At 35.8% G+C, this 22560-nt stretch overlaps 1 protein-coding gene across 5 annotated transcripts in view; it reads left to right on the top strand.

Moving 5' to 3' along the window:
* gry (trafficking protein particle complex subunit 11 gry) overlaps positions 1-22560 on the top strand; it is a 107273-nt gene that overhangs the window by 693 nt on the left and 84020 nt on the right. For all 5 annotated transcript variants that reach the window (XM_069813055.1, XM_069813053.1, XM_069813054.1 and 2 more), the window contains exons 2-6: positions 4679-4897; positions 15107-15276; positions 17404-17589; positions 18324-18497; positions 21320-21550. In XM_069813055.1, coding sequence (XP_069669156.1) covers positions 4694-4897; positions 15107-15276; positions 17404-17589; positions 18324-18497; positions 21320-21550 — 965 coding nt within the window. In that variant the 5' untranslated portion in view covers positions 4679-4693. The remainder of the gene's footprint in view (positions 1-4678; positions 4898-15106; positions 15277-17403; positions 17590-18323; positions 18498-21319; positions 21551-22560) is intronic.

Raw genomic sequence — 22560 nt, 5'->3', positions numbered from 1 at the left:
AGATGAGCTACCAAAGGAAGGCAGATAGCAGTAAATAGGAAGAGAGACAAAGTGAAAGTGGGATAGTTTGAGTTTTGGGTGGGGAAGTGACATCTAGTGGAGGTAGTTGAAGTAATATAAGGACAAAGTAGAGTATTTACCGGCCACTGAACGAATATTGCACACTTTTATCACTGCCAATGTGATGCTATAAACCAATTTTCAATAATTTTATCACAGCCACAAGACATTTCAATTCTTATTGTACTATATAGGCCTACACTACATTAACACATTTAATATGTGGTGAAGAATGGGTAGAACAGAGAAAAATTCTCTCCGGCACCGGGATTCGAACCTGAGTTTTCAGCTCTACTTGCTGACGCTTTATCCACTAAGCCACACCGGATTCAAATTTCGATGCCGGATTGAATCCTTCTAAGTTTAAGTTCTACCCCTCTGTTCCCCTTTGGTGGCTTACGCTCATGTCCTGTGTCATAGAGTATGTGACAGTGGCACAGTGTCCAACTATGTAGAGGTGCACTTATTACGAGTTCTACCCATTCTTCACCATATGGTAATGCAGAATTCCTGCACGGAAATATCATATTTACTTCGGTACATCATAGTAATAAGATAAGCGTAAGTAATCACTTCTTGATTCAAGACGGCGCCATGTTTCGTCGGTCCCCGGCCACTTAGTCACTTGTAATGATTGCTCTTCTGTACATAATGTTGGACATTGTGCCACTGTCACATACTTTGTGACATAGTACATGAGGGTAGGCCACCAAAAGGGAACAGAGAGGTAGAACTTAAACTGAGAAAGATTCAATCCAGCATCGGAATTTGAATCTGGTGTGGCTTAGTGGATAAAGCGTCAGCACATAGAGCTGAAAACCCGGGTTCGAATCCCATTGCCTGAGAGAATTTTTCTTCGTTTTACCCATTCTTCACCATTTGGCAATGCAGAATTCTTGCACAGAAATATCATATATACTTCAGTACATCATAGTAACATTTAGTATATCACAAAAGATACACTGAACGAACTAAATGTAATTTTTATGAAAGTCGCCATATTTTCTTCCTGGCATTATGATCCATTTCCACTAATTTGATAGCTCTTGACACGAGCAACAAGGTTGGCAATACATGCAATGAAATGATACTAAATGTGAGGAATGTTACTACAGGTGTGTAGTATTATGTGAGAGGTTAGGTTAGGTTTGATTAGGTGTGTAGGCTAGTATTATTATTACTATGTTGGCCACACTGAAACCCACTGTTGACTTGAATATAAACATCAACGTATATGTCCAACTTGGAGTCAGGCCACAAAAGAGAAACACTGTAGGAGAGAAGTTCGGTCCAGTGCTGTGGATTGAATTCGGCGTAGCTCAGTGGCCAGAGCGCTTGGTACATAGAACCAAGGACCCGGGTTCGATCCCCAGCGCAGGAGCGAATTTTTCTCCTCAAATATTAAATGACCACAGATGTTAAAGCATGTATAAATCAACTTAAAAATTTTACATACGAGAAAAAACAGCCAACATTTTGCAAGCAAAGTTCCAAAGTATGAACAAATATTTGTTACGATGCTACAACATATGTCTCGAAGCTCGATGTACAAGTAGAACAATTTCAACAGCTTCTTTGAAAAGATAGGCAATGTTCGACACATTCACAATTTTAATTTACAAAACAATGGTGTATGATGAGACTATCCTGTGTTAAACTTCAACATACCTCGTTTACATGTTTCGACCTATTTATGGGTCATCCTCAGAACTGGTCGTTGTTTGTCTTGGCGTCTCTTGTTCTGTTTCTTGTGAGGGTGCTTTCGTGTGGTATAGTGTAGAGTCAAAGTGTGTGTTTTGAAGTTGAGTTGTGTGTTGAGAATTTCGTTGGGGTGTGTTTTCGTGTGTCTGTATATTTCAACGAAATTCTCAACACACAACTCAACTTCAAAACACACATACTCTTTGACTCTACACTATACCACACGAACGCATCCTCACAGGAAACAGAACAAGAGGCGCCAAGACCAACAACGACCAGTTCTGAGGATGACTCATAAATAGGTCGAAACATGTATACGAGGTACGTTGAAGTTTAACACAGGAAAGTCTCATCATACATATTCCGAAGTGATAGCCTACAGTGTTAAAAGTTGTGTAATGAAGATGTAAAAACAATGGTATAGATCAGGCCTGCACAAACAGTGCTCAACGAGCGCGCGCGCTCTTTCGGAGTGGGAGAGCGGTGTTTACCACTCGCCGAAATGGGGAGGAAGATACGTCAGAATGACAGACTTGCTATAGGTAGAGGAGAGGGAAACGACCACTGAGTTATCTACTGGAGTGCAGTGTGTAGGCCTATCCTCAGTAACAGTTTCACGTTGCTTACCTACTGCTACAGTACAGTATGGAGGAATCTAAAAGACGGAACATAACATTTAACATTCAACGATTTACAGCTTGAACTTCTTGATCTTCAATGTGACCTAAGAGCTAAAGATCGTTTGAATATTACTACTAGCCTGGTTGAGTTTTACAAGACTAAACATTAGCAATAATATCCACGACTACACAGGCTGGCTGTGAAAATGATTGCTATGTTTGGCTCAACATTTATATTTGTGAGCAACTGTTTTCTATAATAAACTTTAATAAAGACAGACATCGAACATCTGTAACTGATGTTTCATTATGATCAGTAGGCTACTGTTCCTTTCAACTGCCAACAGCATAAAACCTCGTTTTGATGTACTGATAAATAAAAATATAACAAAATGATATTGTACATTTAAGTAGCTATAGAATTTCTATTACTTCTGTAAAATAAATATTTTTTTTATTAATTAATAATAGTCCAAGATAGTTTTGCAAACTCTGAATGGGAATTTATTTCATAGCACTCGTAATAGTACTTTCTTTTGTGTACATTTTGTACGAGATCACCCCTTCTTCCAGTCCACCCTCATAACAGAGCGCAGTTAATATCTGCATTCCGCTCATGAGCTGCGAGCCGGTTCGGAGAGCGCAAACCTTGTGCAGGCCTGGTATAGATGAAGAGGCGAAACCTGGCATGTGATCTGTCCAAGAGGAGAAAGAATGAGTTGTCAGAAAGAGAGTTTGTTTCATGATTGTGAATATTATACGAATTTACCGAAATGAAAGTTTATCTCAGACTAAAATCTATCTTCTCCCTTCATATCCATTAGTGATATAACCACGGCACATGATACGATCACAGGACAAGTCTTGTCTCCTCTACTATACTAAGTGAGCCTAGTCCATTCATCTGATTTATCTTGATGCATAAGAATGTGTATGCATTGCTTCGGTTTTATGACTTCCAACTGTGTGGAAACTGGAATGTCAGCAGGCAAGCAGTGTATGCTTGTGCCATAGTGCCGCTGAAAGTGAGCCTGGATATTATATGAAGGCTTTCAATTGTGAAAAGTAATTCATATACAAGACATTTGATAAACTGATAATTATATTTCAAACTATTGTTTGTGACATTTTTAATTATGGAAAATGATAACTTACAAAGAAGGTTTATCGGTATTTAGCATTAAAATCGTTTAAGATACTGAAATAAGGAGAACATTGATTTACGAAATTTCTCTCCTATTACACGTTCTGAAAGAGTGTGTGAGATACCTGTCTTTAATTTGGTCATAGTCATACAAAATCAATTCTGGTATAGTATACCAAGGAAAACATATTATTTAACTTTCACGTGTTAGATTTTATATTACCTTGTTAACATGTTTCGGCCTGCTATCGGCCATCATCAGAACTCCTATCTAAGTTCTGATGATGGCTGATATCAGGCCGAAACATGTTAACTCCTATCTGAGTTCTGATGATGGCCGATAGCAGGCCGAAACATGTTAACAAGGTAACATAAAATTTAACACGTGAAAGATATAAAATATGTTTTCCAAAGTGATATAGTGTTAAAAGTTGTGTAATCAAGATGCATATCATACCAAGATCTCTACCCATATTTCTGTATGCCATTTACCTTTCCATACCTGTTTCCAAGTTCATTGCATTTTCTGTAGTATTATCACAGTCTAGTATACCTTATTTTATTTCAAGGAGTGCAGTTCGGTGGCTCCTTTGAACACCCACTTACAGATTTAGGGCTTCCTACACAAACAACTCTGACAATTCCATCCTGTCCCCTCGTCCCAACATTGCACAGTTGCCACAATCCTGGTGATCCTTGAAATCAGACTGACGGGATTCTTGGAATTCGGAAAAGATGCGACAACTCTGCCTCCACGTGGATTTGATGGGAGCCTGTCAATTCTTCTGAACGAAGGTTGTGATTGGTTAATAAGAGGAGAAGACAAGATTTCCATCACAGTAAGGAAGATATTTATTTATGACAGCCAGTTAGTAGGGGGCAGTAAAAGGTCTGTTGGCAAAGTCCTTTCTATGAAACTGCATTCCATGAAATAAAATAAGGTATATACAGTCACGAAGCTTGAGTTGTGAGGGTGCTAAGAACAATAGACTGTGCCGGTACTATTTCGCATTGTCTGTAATGAGGCGATAGTAGCGATCCTATTGGTTAGCAACTATCTATGGATGCATATTTACTACGTATTGAGCTTCGTGACTGTATATACTAGACTGTGGTATTATTATGTAGTAAATAACGTATCTTTTGTTTCCAGAGTGTCGCTTGAAGAATGACGACTGATCCATTTGATTTTCCCCCTGAGCTGTGTAGCAAACCCCTTGCTCTGATTGGCCTAACAGGTCTTGACACTTTAAATAATGCTGTTCATAGAGCAATTTGGGATGCATTTAGCAACAGCAGAAGACAATACAGAGCTCCAGTTCAGTTTAAGCTTCTTGATCCTGCTCATGAATTTCCACCAATGAAACCAAAGGTGAGTATTACATTAGCATGCTTTCATCAGATAAGTACAAATGATCCACCACTGTGGAGTAACGGTTAGCATGTCTGATCATGAAACAAGCAGACTCGAGTTCAAATCCTGGTTGAGGTGTTTACTATGGTTTTCCCTCAACCTATCGAGAGCAAATGTTGAGTAACTTTCGGTGCTGGATTCTGGACTCATTTTGTTGGCATTATCACCTTCATTTCATTCAGACGCCAATAACCAGAGTGTTGATAAAGTGTCGTAAAATAAACCATAAAAATACAAGCACAAATGAAACAATAGCTTTATGCTTGTTCTCCTGTCCGCTTTGTCTTTTTTACTTATCCTATTTTCTTACTATTCTTTCTTTTCCACTTTAATTTTACTCTTATTGTCTCTTTTCTTCTTATTCTCAACTATTCTTCGTCGGAATATGTATGGTAAGACTTTCCTGTATTAAATTTCAACATACCTCGTTTACATGTTTCGACCTATTTATGGGTCATCTTCAGAACTGGTCGTTGTTGGTCTTGGCGCCTCTTGTCCTGTTATATATCTACAGGAAGCGTGAAAAACCGGGTAAGTCTCCAAAAGTAAATTTTAAAGGAGGAAGAAAACAAAGTTCACAAGACTCTCCTAAATCGTGTAATTAATTTGGGGAATTGAAATCCTGCATAAATATGTATTCACATACGGGCTTTCAAAAGGAAATGTTTACAGTTATCTATCACTAAAGGTTCTTGGCTTAAAGTGACTTACCCGGTCTTTCTCGTCTATTGTTAAATTCTTACAGGGACTTACATATTTATGCACGAATTTAAAAAAAAAAATCATTATATATGTATATACATAAACATCCATTTTAATTATTATTTCACTACTTTTCAAAATATTGAATAATACAGATAAGAACTTTGGCATAATACAATAAAGTCTTATAAGACATTTACAAAACCTTTTGTTATTACACATGTTATTTGGTATTTTCTGCATCTGCATCCAGTTCCTCCAAATCCGGGTCAATATTGGGTATGTTGTCAACTTTCAAGTTCTTGTAGAAGTCATGGAAGACATTGTCGATCAGTGGTAAAAGTTCCAAGATGTCCTTCTTCTTTTCAGCACTGACAGAAACAGGACCCTCATGAATCATAGGCAGTGATGTGGGTAATGTACTTTTGCCACGTCTACGGATAGATAGTTCTTGGAAAGATTCTTCCTCAGAGAGAGAACTCTTGAAAAATATTTTCGCTGTCTTTCGAGTGTATTTCAGCCAGTGAGTGCTGGTCCACAGAAATTTATTGCCTTCTGTATCAACTTTCTTCATTAGGTAGGGCCCACTTGTTTTCGTCAAGGAATTGAAATCTAGAAAATGTTGTCCCTCCATCACAAATACTTTGAATGGCTTCTTACGTTTGCAAGACCTCACGAGCTGGTACCAGTCATTTGGATGGTTTATTTTCATCCCTGTCCTCTTCTTTTCTCTCTCGATAGCTGCATGGCCTGCATCGCACTCCATATGAGTATGCCCACTCACCAAAAACGCGTGGTGAATTTCACGGATGTTAGGGTTCTTGTGAATAACAAAAGAAAACATAGCTCCCACAATACTGTTTCTGTTCTGTCCCCCGCAAGAGTCAGAATAAAATGTGATCTCTTCTACATGATCTGGCAATTGCAAAATAAACTAATAGCGACAGGAACCTATTTGATTAGCCTCTCTTCCAGACGTGGTTTCATTCCACATAAAACATGTAGCTTCGTCGGTGACTAGATTATGGACTGTCAGATTGAATGTCCATAATTGCATTTTATAAAAGGAAACTGATGTAAAGTAAGGTGTCGGTAGGCACTGCTGCAAATCAAAGGCTAACACAGCTTTTCTGTCATCTTTCTGAGCCACTTCCTTATCATGTCTCTTGGCTTCATATGACTCCTCCGCAGCCTTGTGGTGGGTATCTCATTCTTGTATTGCAGAGTCCCTAGCTTCTCCTGCCAAAGTGTTGATCTTCATTTTCAGTACATCACATTTGTGACAAGTGTCTTGTTTAGGTTTTTTGAATTCCAGATCAAGTTCATGGAAGCATCTAGAATTAATTTTCAGTGAAACAGGATTTTTAGTACAGTCTTTGTACAAATTATACATCTTTGATATATTAAGATCAGAGGACAGAAACTGCTTAGAATTTCTATTTCGGCAATAATGACTCTCATAGCTAGGGAAGGAGAGAATATGACTTTCTGCAGACTGTAAATCTTCCATTTTTGTTTTGTTTACAGGAGCAAACTTTCCTCTGCCATCAGGTGCAATAATTCCAGAAAACGATTCCTTCTTCTTACTAGCTACCCGTTCGATGAAACCGGTTGTTTCCCCAAATGTTCTAAGATAGCATTCCCTGCAGATGGGCTGATTATTGCCTTGAATTATAATTTCATATTTACAAACTATTTCCCTTAACTTGGCGTTGTCTTCAACCACACGATGAGTCTTTGGTTTACTAATTGTTATCAATGAGGAAATATATCTGACCCTGTTATCATGATTACCAATAGCCCAATATTCCTCAAAACACTTTCGGCTATCTTCTTCTATAAACTTTTCCAGACACTTCATTCGGCATGGTTTAAGGGGAAGCATTTCCCTTGCTTTCACTTCCTTCCCTTTTTCTGATACATAGGATTTTCCTTTATTCCTCAATTCTTTGTTAATTTGTTTGTCCTTCCTAGTTCTTTTCTTCTGAACAGCAGCATCTGGCTCAGAATTTTCGGACTGCTGTTCTTGATCGTTGTTGAATACATTGGTGTCTTCAGAATTTTCTTCCTCCTCACTCTCAACCACTGCGGTGTAAAATTGATTGTTTCCTATGTCTTCATCAGTGTGGTAGTCTGGATCTTTCACACTATCATCGGAATCGAAATCTACAGGCTCAGTATACTCATTTACATCTGGTCCAAATATATTTAGTAGATCTTCACTGCATGATTTTTGTGCAGGAGCCAGTGGAAATTTACCTAAAAATAAGGGTCCTAAAGTTGTAACACAGTCCTCCATATGTTTACTTTCATATCAGCTTATGATTTCAATGCTTTTTACAGCAATGATAGAATGACTGTCAAACATACACCTGATAATTTGTAACTATTTTTTGCTTTAATCGGATTTTAAGTTATGTTTTGTCTTTTAAATTTCTTTATGCTTACAAGTTGCCCATGAGCCGCATAACAGTCGATTAAAGCGGAGTTTCCAACTTTTTGAGTGTCACGGACCCCTTAACATTCATACTCGAATTCGGTTCATTTTAAAATGCTTAACTTATAGCCGGAAGCATTTTTGGTGAACTCTGTAACAGAGTGGGGCATAACAAATAAATATTCCAAGAAGCTGAGAAAAGCAATAGAAAAAGTTAAAATTAGGCTTAATAATTAAAATACTTTTGAAAATACATCTTGTCTTGGGAACCGCTTTAGAATCTATCACGGACTCCCTGGGGTCCGTGAGACACAGGTTGGGTACCGCTTAATTAAAGTACCAAGAAAGTAGCATATGTGATAAATACTGTGTCAAGCTGTCAACATTGTTAGAAAGAATATCACTTACCATTACCACTGTGATCAGCAATTTCCTGAGGATAAGTTATCTTCCTTCTCTTAGCATCTTCAAAACAACTGTTATCACTGAGTATTTTTTAAACTTAGATTAACAAGAAGACATGCACGATGTGACATTGTGTAAGTCGAACCACAGTTCACTTTGCTACTGTATGACATTAAACCATACGATAAATGTTCAACTCAGCTCATTCACAAGGCAGTTAAGATTTGGCGGGCTTGTGATTGTTGCGGGTACAGAAATATCTTAGTTCGCGCCTGTCTGCTGCTAAAACAAGAAAAAAGGAATACCTGAAATTTAATTCCGATCCATATTGTTGACGTTCTCTTTCCGAATATGGTTGTTCTAATTGTTTCTATTATTGATTCCCTTTTCCTTGTTGAAAACTGCGAAGCAAAATGTTTGGTAACTCGACACGGAAGAAATTATGTGGACGTGAAGAAGAGAACAAATCAACTTACGGCACTGCTTCTTTCTCGATACGAAACTGTAAGGTCTATAATAACTAAGTAATTCGACTTACCCGGTTTTTCACTCAACCAAAATGAAGACTCGACAAACGAATAGTGATGTAATTAGACTTGCATGCTTTTGCTCGTTCGTACTTGGCAGGTGAATAACAAGCTTAGTCGACTTACCAACAATTTTGCATCAACTTCTGTTCTACCCGTTATTTCACCCTGCTGTAGCATCTATACTAATTGGTATTAGACTTCCCCAGTTTTTCACGGTATAAAACTCGGCACTGGGAATCGATACATGCTAATAACTCATATTTCACAAAAAGTGGACTTACCCGGTTTTTCACGCTTCCTGTAGATATATAACCACACAGGCGTATACAAACTCAAATGTAACACCTGCAACAACTTCTACATAGGACAGACAGGCAGATCGTTTCAAACACGTTACAAAGAACACATCACAGCCATAACAAAATTACAAAACACTTCCACATATGCAGAACACGTCACAAATGCTAACCACACCCTCAGAGACATCAATACAGACATGGAAATACTACACATCCAACCAAAAAGCCAGAAACTAAACACACTAGAACAATATGAAATATACAGACACACGAAAACACACCCCAACGAAATTCTCAACACACAACTCAACTTCAAAACACACACTCTTTGACTCTACACTATACCACATGAACGCACCCTCACAGGAAACAGGACAAGAGGCGCCAAGACCAACAACGACCAGTTCTGAAAATGACCCATAAATAGGTCGAAACATATAAATGAGGTACGTTGAAATTTAACACAAGAAAGTCTTACCATACATATTCCGAAGTAATACAGTGTTAAAAGTTGTGTAATCAAGATGTATATTCTTCGTCATTGTCTCTTCCCCTTCTCCACTGTCATCTTCTTTTTCTTCTCTTCCTTCTTCCTTTTCTGGTTTTGTTCCTCATAATCTTCTTCCAATCTTTGTTCACTTCTTCTTCATTCTTTTCATTGTATTTCTCTTCTTTCTTCCTACATCTTTCTTCTACGATTAAAACAACTACCACTGCTACTACACCTTTTCCAGTTGTATTTCAGAAAATATCAATTGTATTTCAGAAATTATCGAATGTATTTCATATTAGTCAATTTAATTTCAGAAATTATCAGTTATATTTCAGATTAGTCAATTTAATTTCAGAAATTATCAATTGTATTTCAGATTTGTCAATTCAGTTTCAGATAATATCAATTTTATTTAAGATTTGTCAGTTGTATTTTAGATGGTATCAAATGTATTTCAGATTTGTCAATTGTATTTCAGATGGTATCAAATGTATTTTAGAAAATAAACAATGCATTTAAGATTACCTAGTAACTTTTATTTAAAAAAAATAAAAAATGTAGGCCTACTTGAGATTTTAACATATATTTAAAAAAATGGAAAATGGATTTAAAAAATCCTCAACTTTATTGCATTTTAGCGTCCAACAGGCATATTCTCCATAGCTAAAGCTGCAGCTTGATGAATTGTACTGTGTTGCACTGCACGAGCACAATCACCATCAACTACTCTCTACAGTAGGTAAATTAGCCTTCAACACCAGAAGCCATGACGTCAGGAATTCCAAGATGGGTTTTTATGTACGTCTTCACTTTACACTAAATGATCTCGATTGGATTTAACATTGGACAATAAGGTGCCAACCGCAACTTCTGAAATACAATTGACAAATCTGAAATACAATTACAGTGAAACCTGTTCAAGACGGAAGTGACATGGTCCCAATTTTTTTTCCATTGTGAACAGGTTTCCGTATTATTCAGGTGTGACATTAAAATGGAATATTTTATCATTCATATACATGCAAAACAAAATGGCATGCCGCAAATTGCAAGAAATACAAAATATTCCATTTAACACTAATCACATTAAATCAGCTTTCTGTCGCTTATTCCGTTGGTGAATCATCTTAATTAAAATCTCATTTTCTGTATGAATATTATCGTAACTCACTCATTAGTCATTAAACATTACTAAAGTTTACTAATCTCATTCTATTTAATATCTAACACTATACTCTAATACTGTACTGCATATCACTGCACATTATTAATTAATTGGACTAAGAGCCATCTATTAGAAGCCTTGAATTCTGGTTTATTTAATTTCTTTCCCAGTTCAATAGCTTGCTTTGCAGAATAGATCCAGAAATTGGCTTGTTATTTGAAAGATCATGAAGAACTCACTCTCACAACAGTTCATTTATTTTCACTTAAATAGTTGCTTTCTTGTTTCTTTTTTTTCACCAATATCGGCCGCAAACCACTCACTCATTATGATCTTTAATTTTTAAAGTGTCACACTTGAGTTTTCCACTGAACTTCAACATTAATTCACATAGACTTTGTTTCTAATTTTCCTTTATCTCGATAACTTTTACTTCATCACTTAATATTAATGCCGCATTTTATGCAACTTTTTTTTTTATCTGGAAATCCCTACACTTGTGCTCTATTTAGCTACGACAGTACACGGGTGTGAAGCATTGAAAATCTTTAAAGGGACTCGTCTGCCTAGTCAACAGGGTAATAAAATTTATGACCGACAGGCCAACACACCCTCGTACCCTCTAAAATTTTGCAAAGAAAACTTGTTTTTATCTTAGTGACCTACATATTTCGTATATTCCTTGAAATTACACGCTGTTTCAAAATATAGTTACAAAATATAGTGTGTCCAAAATATTGTTTCCGTTTTGAACAGTAGCAGACAGTTTCCGTTTCCGCGTTGGACAGTTTCCGTTTTATTCAGGAAAAATTACACATAATACATACAAATTTCGCCAGGACCAACAAATTGTTCCGAAATAGACAGGATTCTGGATTATTCAGGTTCCAATTTGAACAGGTTTCACTGTATTGATGTTTTCTGAAATACAATTGATACTATCTTAAATTGAACTGACTAATCTGGAATACAAACAATACTGTCTGAAATTAAATTGTCAAATCTGAAATACAATTGATGTTTTCTGAAATACAATTGATATTATCTGAAAGTGAATTGACTAATCTGAAATAGGCCAACAAATGACAGATCTGAAATACAATTGATATTTTCTGAAATACAACTGGAAAAGGTGTAGTCCTATTTCTCTTCTTCTTTTTCTTCCTTTTCATCGTCGTCTTCCTCTCCTACTTCTCCTTTATCTTCTTCCTCATCTCTTTTTCTTTAACAACTAAGTTACATATTGTGTTGTTCTTTTCGTTCGTCCTATTTTTCTATTCTTCATCTTATTCCATGTTGAATCTTTTGTACACTACTTTTAACACTTGAATATAAATAATTGATTAAATGGCCACCACACACATACACAACACATATAATCACCCCACACAACACAAACATGCTGCATTCAGGACAATGGTACACATTACTCAACATACCCATGAGCCAACAACAGTACAATGAAGAAGTGAACACAATCAAATACATAGCACAAGAAAATGGTTACAATCCAAACATAATAGACAGCATCATAAGGAAGAAAAAACAAACTCAACACAAAACACAACACAAACACAAGAACACAAGAAATACATCACACTAACATACGAAAACAAAAACACACACAAGCTCGCTTCCTCATTCAGAAAACAGAAATACAACATAGAATACAGAACAGAAAACACACTACAAAGACATCTCAACACACAAACAACACAAACAAATAAATACAACCACACAGGCGTATACAAACTCACATGCAATAGTTGCGACAGGTTCTCCATTGGACAGACAGGCAGATCATTCCAAACTCGATACAAAGAACACATTAAAGCAATAACCAGAGGGCACAATACATCTACATACGCCAAACACATAACTAATGCCAACCACACATACAATAACATAAATAGACATGGAAATCCTACACATACAACCCAAAAACCAAAAACTGAACACATTAAAACAATATGAAATATACAGACACACTAAAACACACCCTAATTAAATTCTCAACACACAAATCAATTTCAGAACACACACACTATTTGACTCAACTCTTCATCACACAACAGGCAGCAAAGTTGAGATGACGCTGAGACACAGAAGGCTCTGAGGATGGTGTCAAGTAGCACTGAAACAGCTGTAAGCCGCACATGCTTACATAATTAACACGAGTAAGATCACCATTTAAACAATTATTTCGTCGTATTCTTCATTTTATTTATATTTTTTTCTTCTTTGTCTTCCATTACTTCTTTATCTTTCATCTTTCTTTTCATTTTCTTCCTTTTCATCATCGATGAAACTATTCAACTTTTCATATTCTCTGTTATATAAATGTCACAATGAAGAATGTTAGAAATACTAGATATTGTCTACATGACTGAAAAACACCTCTTCAACCGACACAATACACGAATTGCATGTTCGGATCTTGCAATAGCAACATAAATTTCTCCTTTCCTCATTTCGGATTGAATGCCACAATTGATCCAGAGCAATGAATACTGAAATATAGCTGTACCACATAGACAGTACTAAGATGAATTTATCTACCAAACTGCAAGTGGAACTTCAGAGACTTTGGTGATGCTCAGGTCGTTCATCAGTCCATTGGACTTACAGTATTCCTTTTCTGTTTTACTAATATGCTCACCACGATTGCCATTCTGTTTATAATGTTAGGCTTATGCAACATTTGAAAGACATGAAGAAAACACATGTACTATTGCATAATGTTACTCATTCGGCCAGCATGGCTGCTGGTGTATCAAATAGTTTGATTACAAAAAATAATAAAATGATGTTTAGACTTTTCTGCACCTAAATGTAAATCGGGCGAAAGAAAGAAAAGAACAGAGATTGATGATTTATAGAAGGCCAAATAAGATGTTTAATTCGTTAATTTTGCACTATTAGGAAGATCATCTTTGTGATCAGTAACTGATAAAAGAAACACATATACATACACATAGATGGGAAAGTAGTACAATATGAAATATTATTCCAGATTTCACTTTCAGATATATATTTCTTTAGCTGTTTCAAACATAGTTGGCCGAGATTTTACAAAATAAAAATCTTAAAGAGATAGAATTTTCCGTTTTTATTTTCTGCAAAGGTCTGAAATTGTTGTTGTTGTTATTGTTTTCTAATGCCAGGCATTTGACGATAAAGTAATTTGACCTCTTGCACTCCAATATTTTTCAAAGATGTTATCATGGCCAGCCACTGAAGCACAGATTTTGAATCCATTTCTTGGTTTGAGTTGCACAATGGGCAGTTAGGGGACTAATATATTCCAATTCTATGCAGGTGTTTGGCCAAACAATCATGGCCTGTTGCCAATCTAAATGCAGCTACAGACGATTTTCGTGGTAAATCGGGAATTAACTGTGGATTATGATGCAGAGAGTTCCGTTTTTTTCCTTGAGATTGTGTTATCAAATTTTGTTTGTTGAAGTCTAAGTATGTAGATTTAATAAATCTTTTCACAGAGTAATACGTAGATTTAGTAGCAGGTCTGTAAGTAGCAGTGCTGCACTTCTTTGCTAAAGCATCTGCATTCTCGTTTCCCAGGATTCCACAATGGGATGGTATCCATTGGAATACAATTCTTTTATTGAGTGATATTAATTGAAAGAGGATTTTAGTTATTTCTGCTGTTTGAGATGAAGGTGTGATGGTGATGGGCTATGTTTTCGCGAAGTTTCTCCTACTGTCATTCCACTATTTCTTAATTATCATAATAATCACTGCAATGCATAGTCATCGCATGTAGTACAACATCTATGACAGCAAGATCAAATTCAGTGTTAGTGCGTGAATGGCAATGAAATATTTAAGAGTATTTTTGTTATCTTAAGCTCCGAATATTTTGAAGAAAAACTCAGTTATTTTCTAAATTTTTAGAAGACGAGGTTTAGTTTCAACTTTTTCCATTCCTAATGAAAAAAAAAATCACATTTCGAAGGTAGCTCTATCTTCGTCTTCAGATAAAAAAATACGGTAGTGAGAAAGATGCCCTACTTGTTAGTTTGTTACAGATTGCGAAGTCCATGTGACTGATGCTTTTCAGCCTTCATATAACTTAGTACAATCAACAGAATCATTTAATATGTTCTTACTTACAGAGAAATTCCTATGACTGGTACATTCCAAAGGGTATTATTAAACGAAACTGGATGAACAAGCATCTAAATGAAATGCCAGCAGTAGTTGTAATTTTCTACGAATTGGATTGGGATGACCCCTTCTGGAATGAGAAGAGTATTGAATGCTCATCTAGAGTGCAATCTGTGAGGTAAGTAATGCAACATAGATGATTTTATGTAAATGAAAATATTACTTATTCTATACTTAAACTATAAGAATACCAGGACCATAAATTGTTAAGGACAACAAAAACTATTAGCATAGCTTCCTTCAGAAGGAAGTAAAACAGAAGTCCGCTGTTGTATATTTCAGTACATAATAGAACAAAAAAGTTGTAGGCAAAATTCACTTGCTGTTGCTTCTGCACTACAAAATTCAATATGCTGATCTTCATTCTTGTCTGTCATTCTGTAATTACATATTCTATTCCTATGTATGTAGCTAAGAGAAGAAAAATGTCAGAAAATCACACTAAAAGTTCCTTATCTCGAAATTTTAAGGTACATAGCTTGATGTATATTACATATTTTGATTAATTCAATCAGTGTTCTGCTCAAGGGCAGGTCTTTCACTGCAAACTCAGTTTTCGCCAATCTTTCTATTTTCTGCCTTCCTCTTTGTCTCCTCATATGATCCATATATCTTAATATCGTCTATCATGTGATATCTTCTTCTGTCCGAAACTCTTCTCCTCTTTACCATTCCTTAATATATTTTGATGTACATTAAATATTTTACGTCTATTGAATTGTCTATTTTGAAACAAATAACTAAATCCAAATTTTTCAATTTTGCGATTATATTTCTTTATGGGAGATCTGTCTGAAGGTATATTCTGTTAAGTCCTGGTATGACTGATTTCGTATATAACTTTTTTTTTCTTTTCAAACGAAACAGATCATTTATTAGGAGTATACTACGATAAGTCCCTCATAATTCTGTTTACTTCTATGCTTGTCATAATTTTCAAGGTATACTATGGTTTCACTATATCAAAAATAAAAGATGTAGGTTTGTAACTTACCAGTTATGAAAGAAAAACAAAACTGAAATTTGTTTTTTACCTGTATCCTAGACATCTTATGCCTATGTATAAGCTAGTGTTTCATATTAATTTAGTATTTTCTTTTGTCACTTAAGGATCTAGCTTAATATATATTCTTTTGTAATATTGTTTCATTAACTCTCTGTACGTTATTTTTATGTATTACTCTATATTCTACATTACAAGTAGTTTGTGTTTTCAAATTGTAAACTATGTTATATTATTAAGTGTTCACATAGGCTTCCGTGGTTGGTGTACATGGTCTCTGGATAAATTTCAGGGCATATACCGCGTTGTCTTGGTGTTGGTGGCTGACGTTTCGACAGCTGTGTTGTGGTCATCTTCAGAGCTGAGTAAATTGGATAAAGAAATAGTGTGCCAGCTTGTATATACATAGGAGTCTCAATGGGGGGAGGACTTTCGGTGATAGGTCGTAGGTTCTCCTTCTGGCATCTGATTGGTTCTTCGTTGTTCAATCCGGTTTAGGTCTGTATGGAGGGGAGTATTCATATTAATTCATATTAAAGACTGGCCCTCATAAGGTCCGAAAAGAGTGATCTTGTTTCCGTGCCCGATGTCCGGATGAAGGGGTGCCGCATACATGTGGAGACCTGGTTTCTCGTTCCTAAGAATGATCTTGGAATAGACTTCCCCATGAGTTGCTGAGTTGTAACCCATCGTCCTTGTTAATGTTGTTGGGATGTAGTTTGATGTGGATGGCTTCTTTGACCAGTCTTCTGTATAAGTTGTCTTCTTTATCTATTATCTTGATATTGTCGAAATCAATGGCGTGGCCTGAATCTGCTGAGTGTAAGGCTATAGCTGATTTTTCGTATGGTCCGTATTTGCAGAATCAGATGTGTTCCTTATGGACGTACGGTGGAAGATAGAAGGAAGGAACACATCCGATTCTGCCAACTAGTCTGTGATGGTGCCCCCGATATCTAAAATATATGAACTCTGACAAATTTCCCTAGCAGTATCTTCGCGCTTACTGTGATAGTCATGGCCCTACAGATTTATGTAGATATATTTAAATTGGTAAAGAAATTACAGGAATCACACACTAAAATTAAGTAACTGTAATACCAACACAGAGAATATTCTTAAACAAGCAAATGCTTTAGTCAAATGAAGTTGATTGGCTGTAGTCTACATACATCCTAAAATGTTTGCTATCCTTCATATGTTTGAGTCTAAATAATCATAGCAGTTTGTTTATAATTACAGGGCAGCCCTGGAAGGACGAAACACGCGAATTGCAGTAATTCTTGTGCAGCAGACAGCTCCATTACCTACAGGAGAGGATATGTTAGCAGCAGAGAGGGCAGCAGCTTTATGCACCAGTTGTGAATTAAATGCAAAGTCTTTATTCGTCCTTCCCCATGGAGATCATTTACAAGGTTATACACATCGGTAATGTATCGAATATTCTGTCTCATACTGTTTGTAGCTTAAGTGACTAAATCATTATGTGTCACATCCTGGCTGAACAGACTGTGCTTGGTGCAAAACTTAAGTCAAGAGAAGTCCATCAGACGAATTCATTTCTGTCTCAAAAGTCTGAGATAAACAAGTTTATAAAAATCAGAGAACATGATAAAGTTAAGCTTAGTTAAAATACCATTTGAAAGAGGTCTGCAGACCAGAGGTTGGGAACCGCTGCTATACTCCATTATCTTATTAATCAGTTTTGAAAAATAAATACACCGAAATTATTTCCTCTGACACAAAATAAGTTTTTCATAATAATGTTATCAGCCATTTGAAAACAGTGCAAATAAGTAGAAACATTAAGTAATTGTTCCTATGTGTTATAGTCTGGAATCCAGTCTTGAGTCCTCAGCTAGACTATTTGTTTTCGATTTCGTTGAATTTTTACATTAAATTTGCTGATTTTGTCTATAAAAATGTAATATACTGTACTTGCATACATGGTACAAATGAAATAAATTGAAAGATTGAATGCATTATTGTCAATAACACGCAATTTTCCGCCACAAGTTTCATTTGGACTCACCAGCATACAGTAGTAACTATTTATAAAGCAGAGTAATGATATTTCATAATAAATTATAACTGTGTAATTATCTGTTTTAAGGTTTTCTGTCAATTAATAATGTAAATTGCTGTTATTTTGTATTTTTCAGATTAGAGAATGCATTTTATGATTTGGCGCAAAATTACTATCATCATGAAGCTCGAAACATCAAGTCTCATCGTGACCATCTTAATAAGACGACTCATCAGTATTTGTTTGTGCGACATTTATTCAAAATGGGCTTCCTAAATGAATTGAAACAGGATGGACATACTGCACATAAGTATGATTTTTTTATATCAATAATTTATGTTCTTACTTTCATCATCATCAATGGCATGACAGCCCTTCATGGGCCCTGGCCTTCTTCAGAAGTTTTCGCCATTCCTCCCTATCCAATCCCAAACTTCTCCAATTTCTAACATCCAAAGTCTTGATGTCATCCATCACACAGTCTTCCCATCTCAATCTCGGTCTCCCAACCTTCCTTCTTTCCATCGGAATAAATTTAAAAACTCTCTTTGCAACTCTATCATCTTGCATTCTCATGACATGCCGGCCCAATCTAATCTTCTTATTTTTATGAATTTAACAATGTCCGGCTCATTATATAATCTGTACAGTTCGAATGTTTTTACTTTAATATTATGAATAGTAATAGTTAGGGGGCAGATGTTGATGACCTAAAAATCTACTTAAAATGATCATTAAAATGCCCTTAAACTAATGGAAAAATGGCATACAATGAAAAGAAAATGACATTTAAATATTATTCACCATACTCGCACCACAACTTCTTAAATATTAGTTACATTTTTTCGATGACTGCCCTACAAATCTCGGAGAGAGGAGGTAACTTCCTGGTATTTGGCTAAGATAAAGGGAAAGAACATGTAACAAAATGAAGGTTTTAAGGGAAGACTATAGATTTTAATAAGGGTTTAGAATGTGTTTAAATCAGGAGTGGTCCATGTCAGTGTCTTAATTCTCCGTCTCCTCCTCTTTCTGCACTTCACTCTTGTTACCAGTTCTTCCAGATGAGGGAGTATGAATGTCAAAACAAATTGTGGGCGCAGCGTGCATTTTTGCAATCTTTGTGTTAAAAATACTGTCTGCTACAGTAGACATCCTTTCCGAACCATGTTGAGGACACAATGTCCTGTCCAGGACATGGTGAAAGTTTCTCCCCTTCCAAACATAAATTCTAAAGACACCCTCGTACCGACAAAAGAACAGTAGCAATCAAAGTCCTCTCTTAAACTAATCTGCTGTCAAGGATTTTATATTACTTCCATTGTGTGAAGTGAATCCTTCAGTGGAATGAGGGATGGACTTTAGAGTCTGTTCCAAACTACAAAACTCAAACTTCACTGTTATTCACTTATTCAGTAAGTAATTACTACTGACCTGTTTGGTTAGAAAATAATTTAACAGACCTATCGGTAAAGAAGAAAGTAAAATGCATTCTAAATGATCTAAAAGTTCTCCAGAGTATTAAAAATTACCAAAAAATGCCGAAAAAAATATAAAAATGACCTATTAGTTCAAAAAATGCAATATAAGAAATTACTTTTTTACATTGATATAAATATAGAAAGGATGTCTACATTAATAGGCATCGTCCTAATGTGAAAAATAAGATGACTTTTCATCAACATCCGGCCCCTAGTAATAATACAAAATGTGTCAAATTTAAGTCACCAGTATTCTTATCGAGGTATGAGGTTACTTTTTGACAGTTGGTACATTAGGTTTTCCTGTTAGTTGTTTGCTGTAAGCCAGGTCCAGGCTGCAATGCTTGGATTTTTTTTTTGATAGTTTGCACTGTGCCTGCAACACATAAGTTGTCTGAACTGTATGCAAAAAGACTTATTTTTAACCATAGTTAAAAACACTGTACAACAATGCATTTTCCTCATTAAATTGTGTTTACGCAAGTTTCAGCTGCATTTTCCAGACGCTACATAACCTCGAAAGTTTGTTAAATATTTTAATAAGTGGTAAGAAACAGGTTTCATTCTCGATAAGAAGAAATGTTATCTGAAGTGTGCTCTAACAGATCGAACAGTTGAAAATATATGTGTGAGGATGGAATAGAGCCCAAATAAAGGAACCATTTGTCTAGCATAAGAATTGAACATATGTTCTGTGTAAACGAGGTTTGAAATATCTTAAGTTTAAGGTGTCAGTAGTTCAAAAATTGAATCTAAGTGATCCAGTAGCATGCACATGATTTTCTTATTGGGTATTGGAATCAATTCACGACAGATTGTTGATTCAATTCTTCTTCTTTTCATTGACGGAGCTTGGTTTCTCTTGAGAATGCTTGGCATTGGGATACTGAAAAAAACATATTTTCTCGTGATGTTCCACAATATTATCATCAAAAAGTGAGCATATGGTATGCAGTTAGTTGGGCTCATACGTTTTCACAGAAGAATTAATTCAGAGCATTTATTATGTGAACAACATCTCACGAAGCAAGAAAAGAATTAAACATTTTTTCAACAGTATTTTCATTTGACAACAGAGTTGTTGCGTGTGATTTTTATCTATGGGGTACCCTCAAACAAAAAGTGTACGAAAACAACCTGCATATGTTAGAAGCTAGAAATAACACAGCTAATACACAATATTAGTCAGGATGAGCTCAGCGAGTGTTCCAGAATTTCATATATCACTACTAGTTGCCTCATAAGTTATTTCTTAATTTGTGTCACTTGTGAGGTTCAAACCTGTCTTCGGATAGTTGACTGACTTGTTACCAAAGTGCAGAAGGTTACAGTACTCTACTTCTAACTTGCTGAACGACAGTGTCCATCCCTTCTTCGAGCTTGTCACACAGCCAATCCCTCTTATAGCAATAAGCCTTTTACAAGTCAAAATTCAAACTCAGAACTGCGACTTAACACACAATGTCCAAGCTGTGATTAACAATTATTGTCCAAGCTGTGATTAACAATTATTGTTTACAGGTATATTGTGATTGAATTTTAACTTTCCTGTTCAGAGAAGTGTTACCATTTTCATTATGTTTATGCACAATTATTTTTTCTAGTACATTCCTTGCATATAAAATTAATACAAATATTTGTTTTCTTCCAGGAATTATTCTCAAGCCTACAGCAATTTACTGGAATTGCGTATGGTAGATACTAATGCTTTGGAAATAAAAACAGTGGCCGGATTTGTAAATTATAAGCTATGCAAACTGATGTTTCAGTTAAGTCTTCCTCGTGATGCCATTGCGCAATTCAGAAAACATACTGAACTTTTCAAAAATAGGATAGGTCCGAAAGACTTGGCATTTGAACATCATGCCTGGATGTCAAAGCAGTAAGTATAAATGTAACATGTAGATGTAAATTCTGACTCTGTAAATAATTTAATAAATAATTCGTCTTGGAACACAATCTGGGAAATCAATACATACTACATTAACCAGAAATGGACAAACTAAGGAACAACTGGATAATACGCACGGCAGACCAATATCGATAGTCGACTCTACTCCCTGGCCACTAGTCACCGGGCCGTACCGAGCCGTATCAAATTCGCGACTATATTCTTAAATAATTCACTCCATTAGTCAAGTTCAAGGTTTTATGTAGTACAACGGCGGTTTTTTGAATGCATTAAATGAAAATGAAGATGTAATAAGATAATAAACTAGGTTATCACAAGGAAATTAACAGGAAAAAAGATGTGTTTCACGGAATACAATTAAAATGACGGAAAGTAAATTTCCGGTTAATGTTCGCCAAAGCGTAAAGTACGTAATTATGACGGCGTTGCTGTTTTATTTCTGGCCTATAGAAAAATACCTAGCCTTTTACGAAAAAAAAAATTAAGGACCATGAAATTATTCACCGCTTTCATTATAGGCCTATTATTTTTTAACAATATTACGAATCAAAAACTGTCATATTATATAATTTTAACTACTACATGGACGAACCAAATCAAGCTAACCTAACCTAACCTAACCAAAGCTAACCTAACCTAACCTAACCTAACCAAAGCTAAGCTAACCTAACCAAAACTAATCTAACCTAACCAAAGCTAATTTAACCTAACCTAAGCTAACCTAACCTAACCTAACCTAACCAAAGCTAACCTAACCTAACCTAACCTAACCAAAGCTAAGCTAACCTAACCAAAACTAATCTAACCTAACCAAAGCTAATTTAACCTAAGCTAAGCTAATCTAAGCTAAGCTAACCTAACATAATATAATATAACAACCTTCGTAAATGCAATGCCTGTAACCGGAGCAAGAAGGGATCTCAATCATTTAATCTGCAAGTACACGCAAAAATAAATTCAAGTAAGGATCACGCTCCCAC

This window comes from Periplaneta americana, chromosome 16 (assembly GCF_040183065.1).
Source record: "Periplaneta americana isolate PAMFEO1 chromosome 16, P.americana_PAMFEO1_priV1, whole genome shotgun sequence".
Taxonomy (NCBI): Eukaryota; Metazoa; Arthropoda; class Insecta; order Blattodea; family Blattidae; genus Periplaneta; species Periplaneta americana.
Note: the sequence above shows the minus strand (reverse complement) of the source record. Positions and strands in the feature narration are given on the sequence as shown.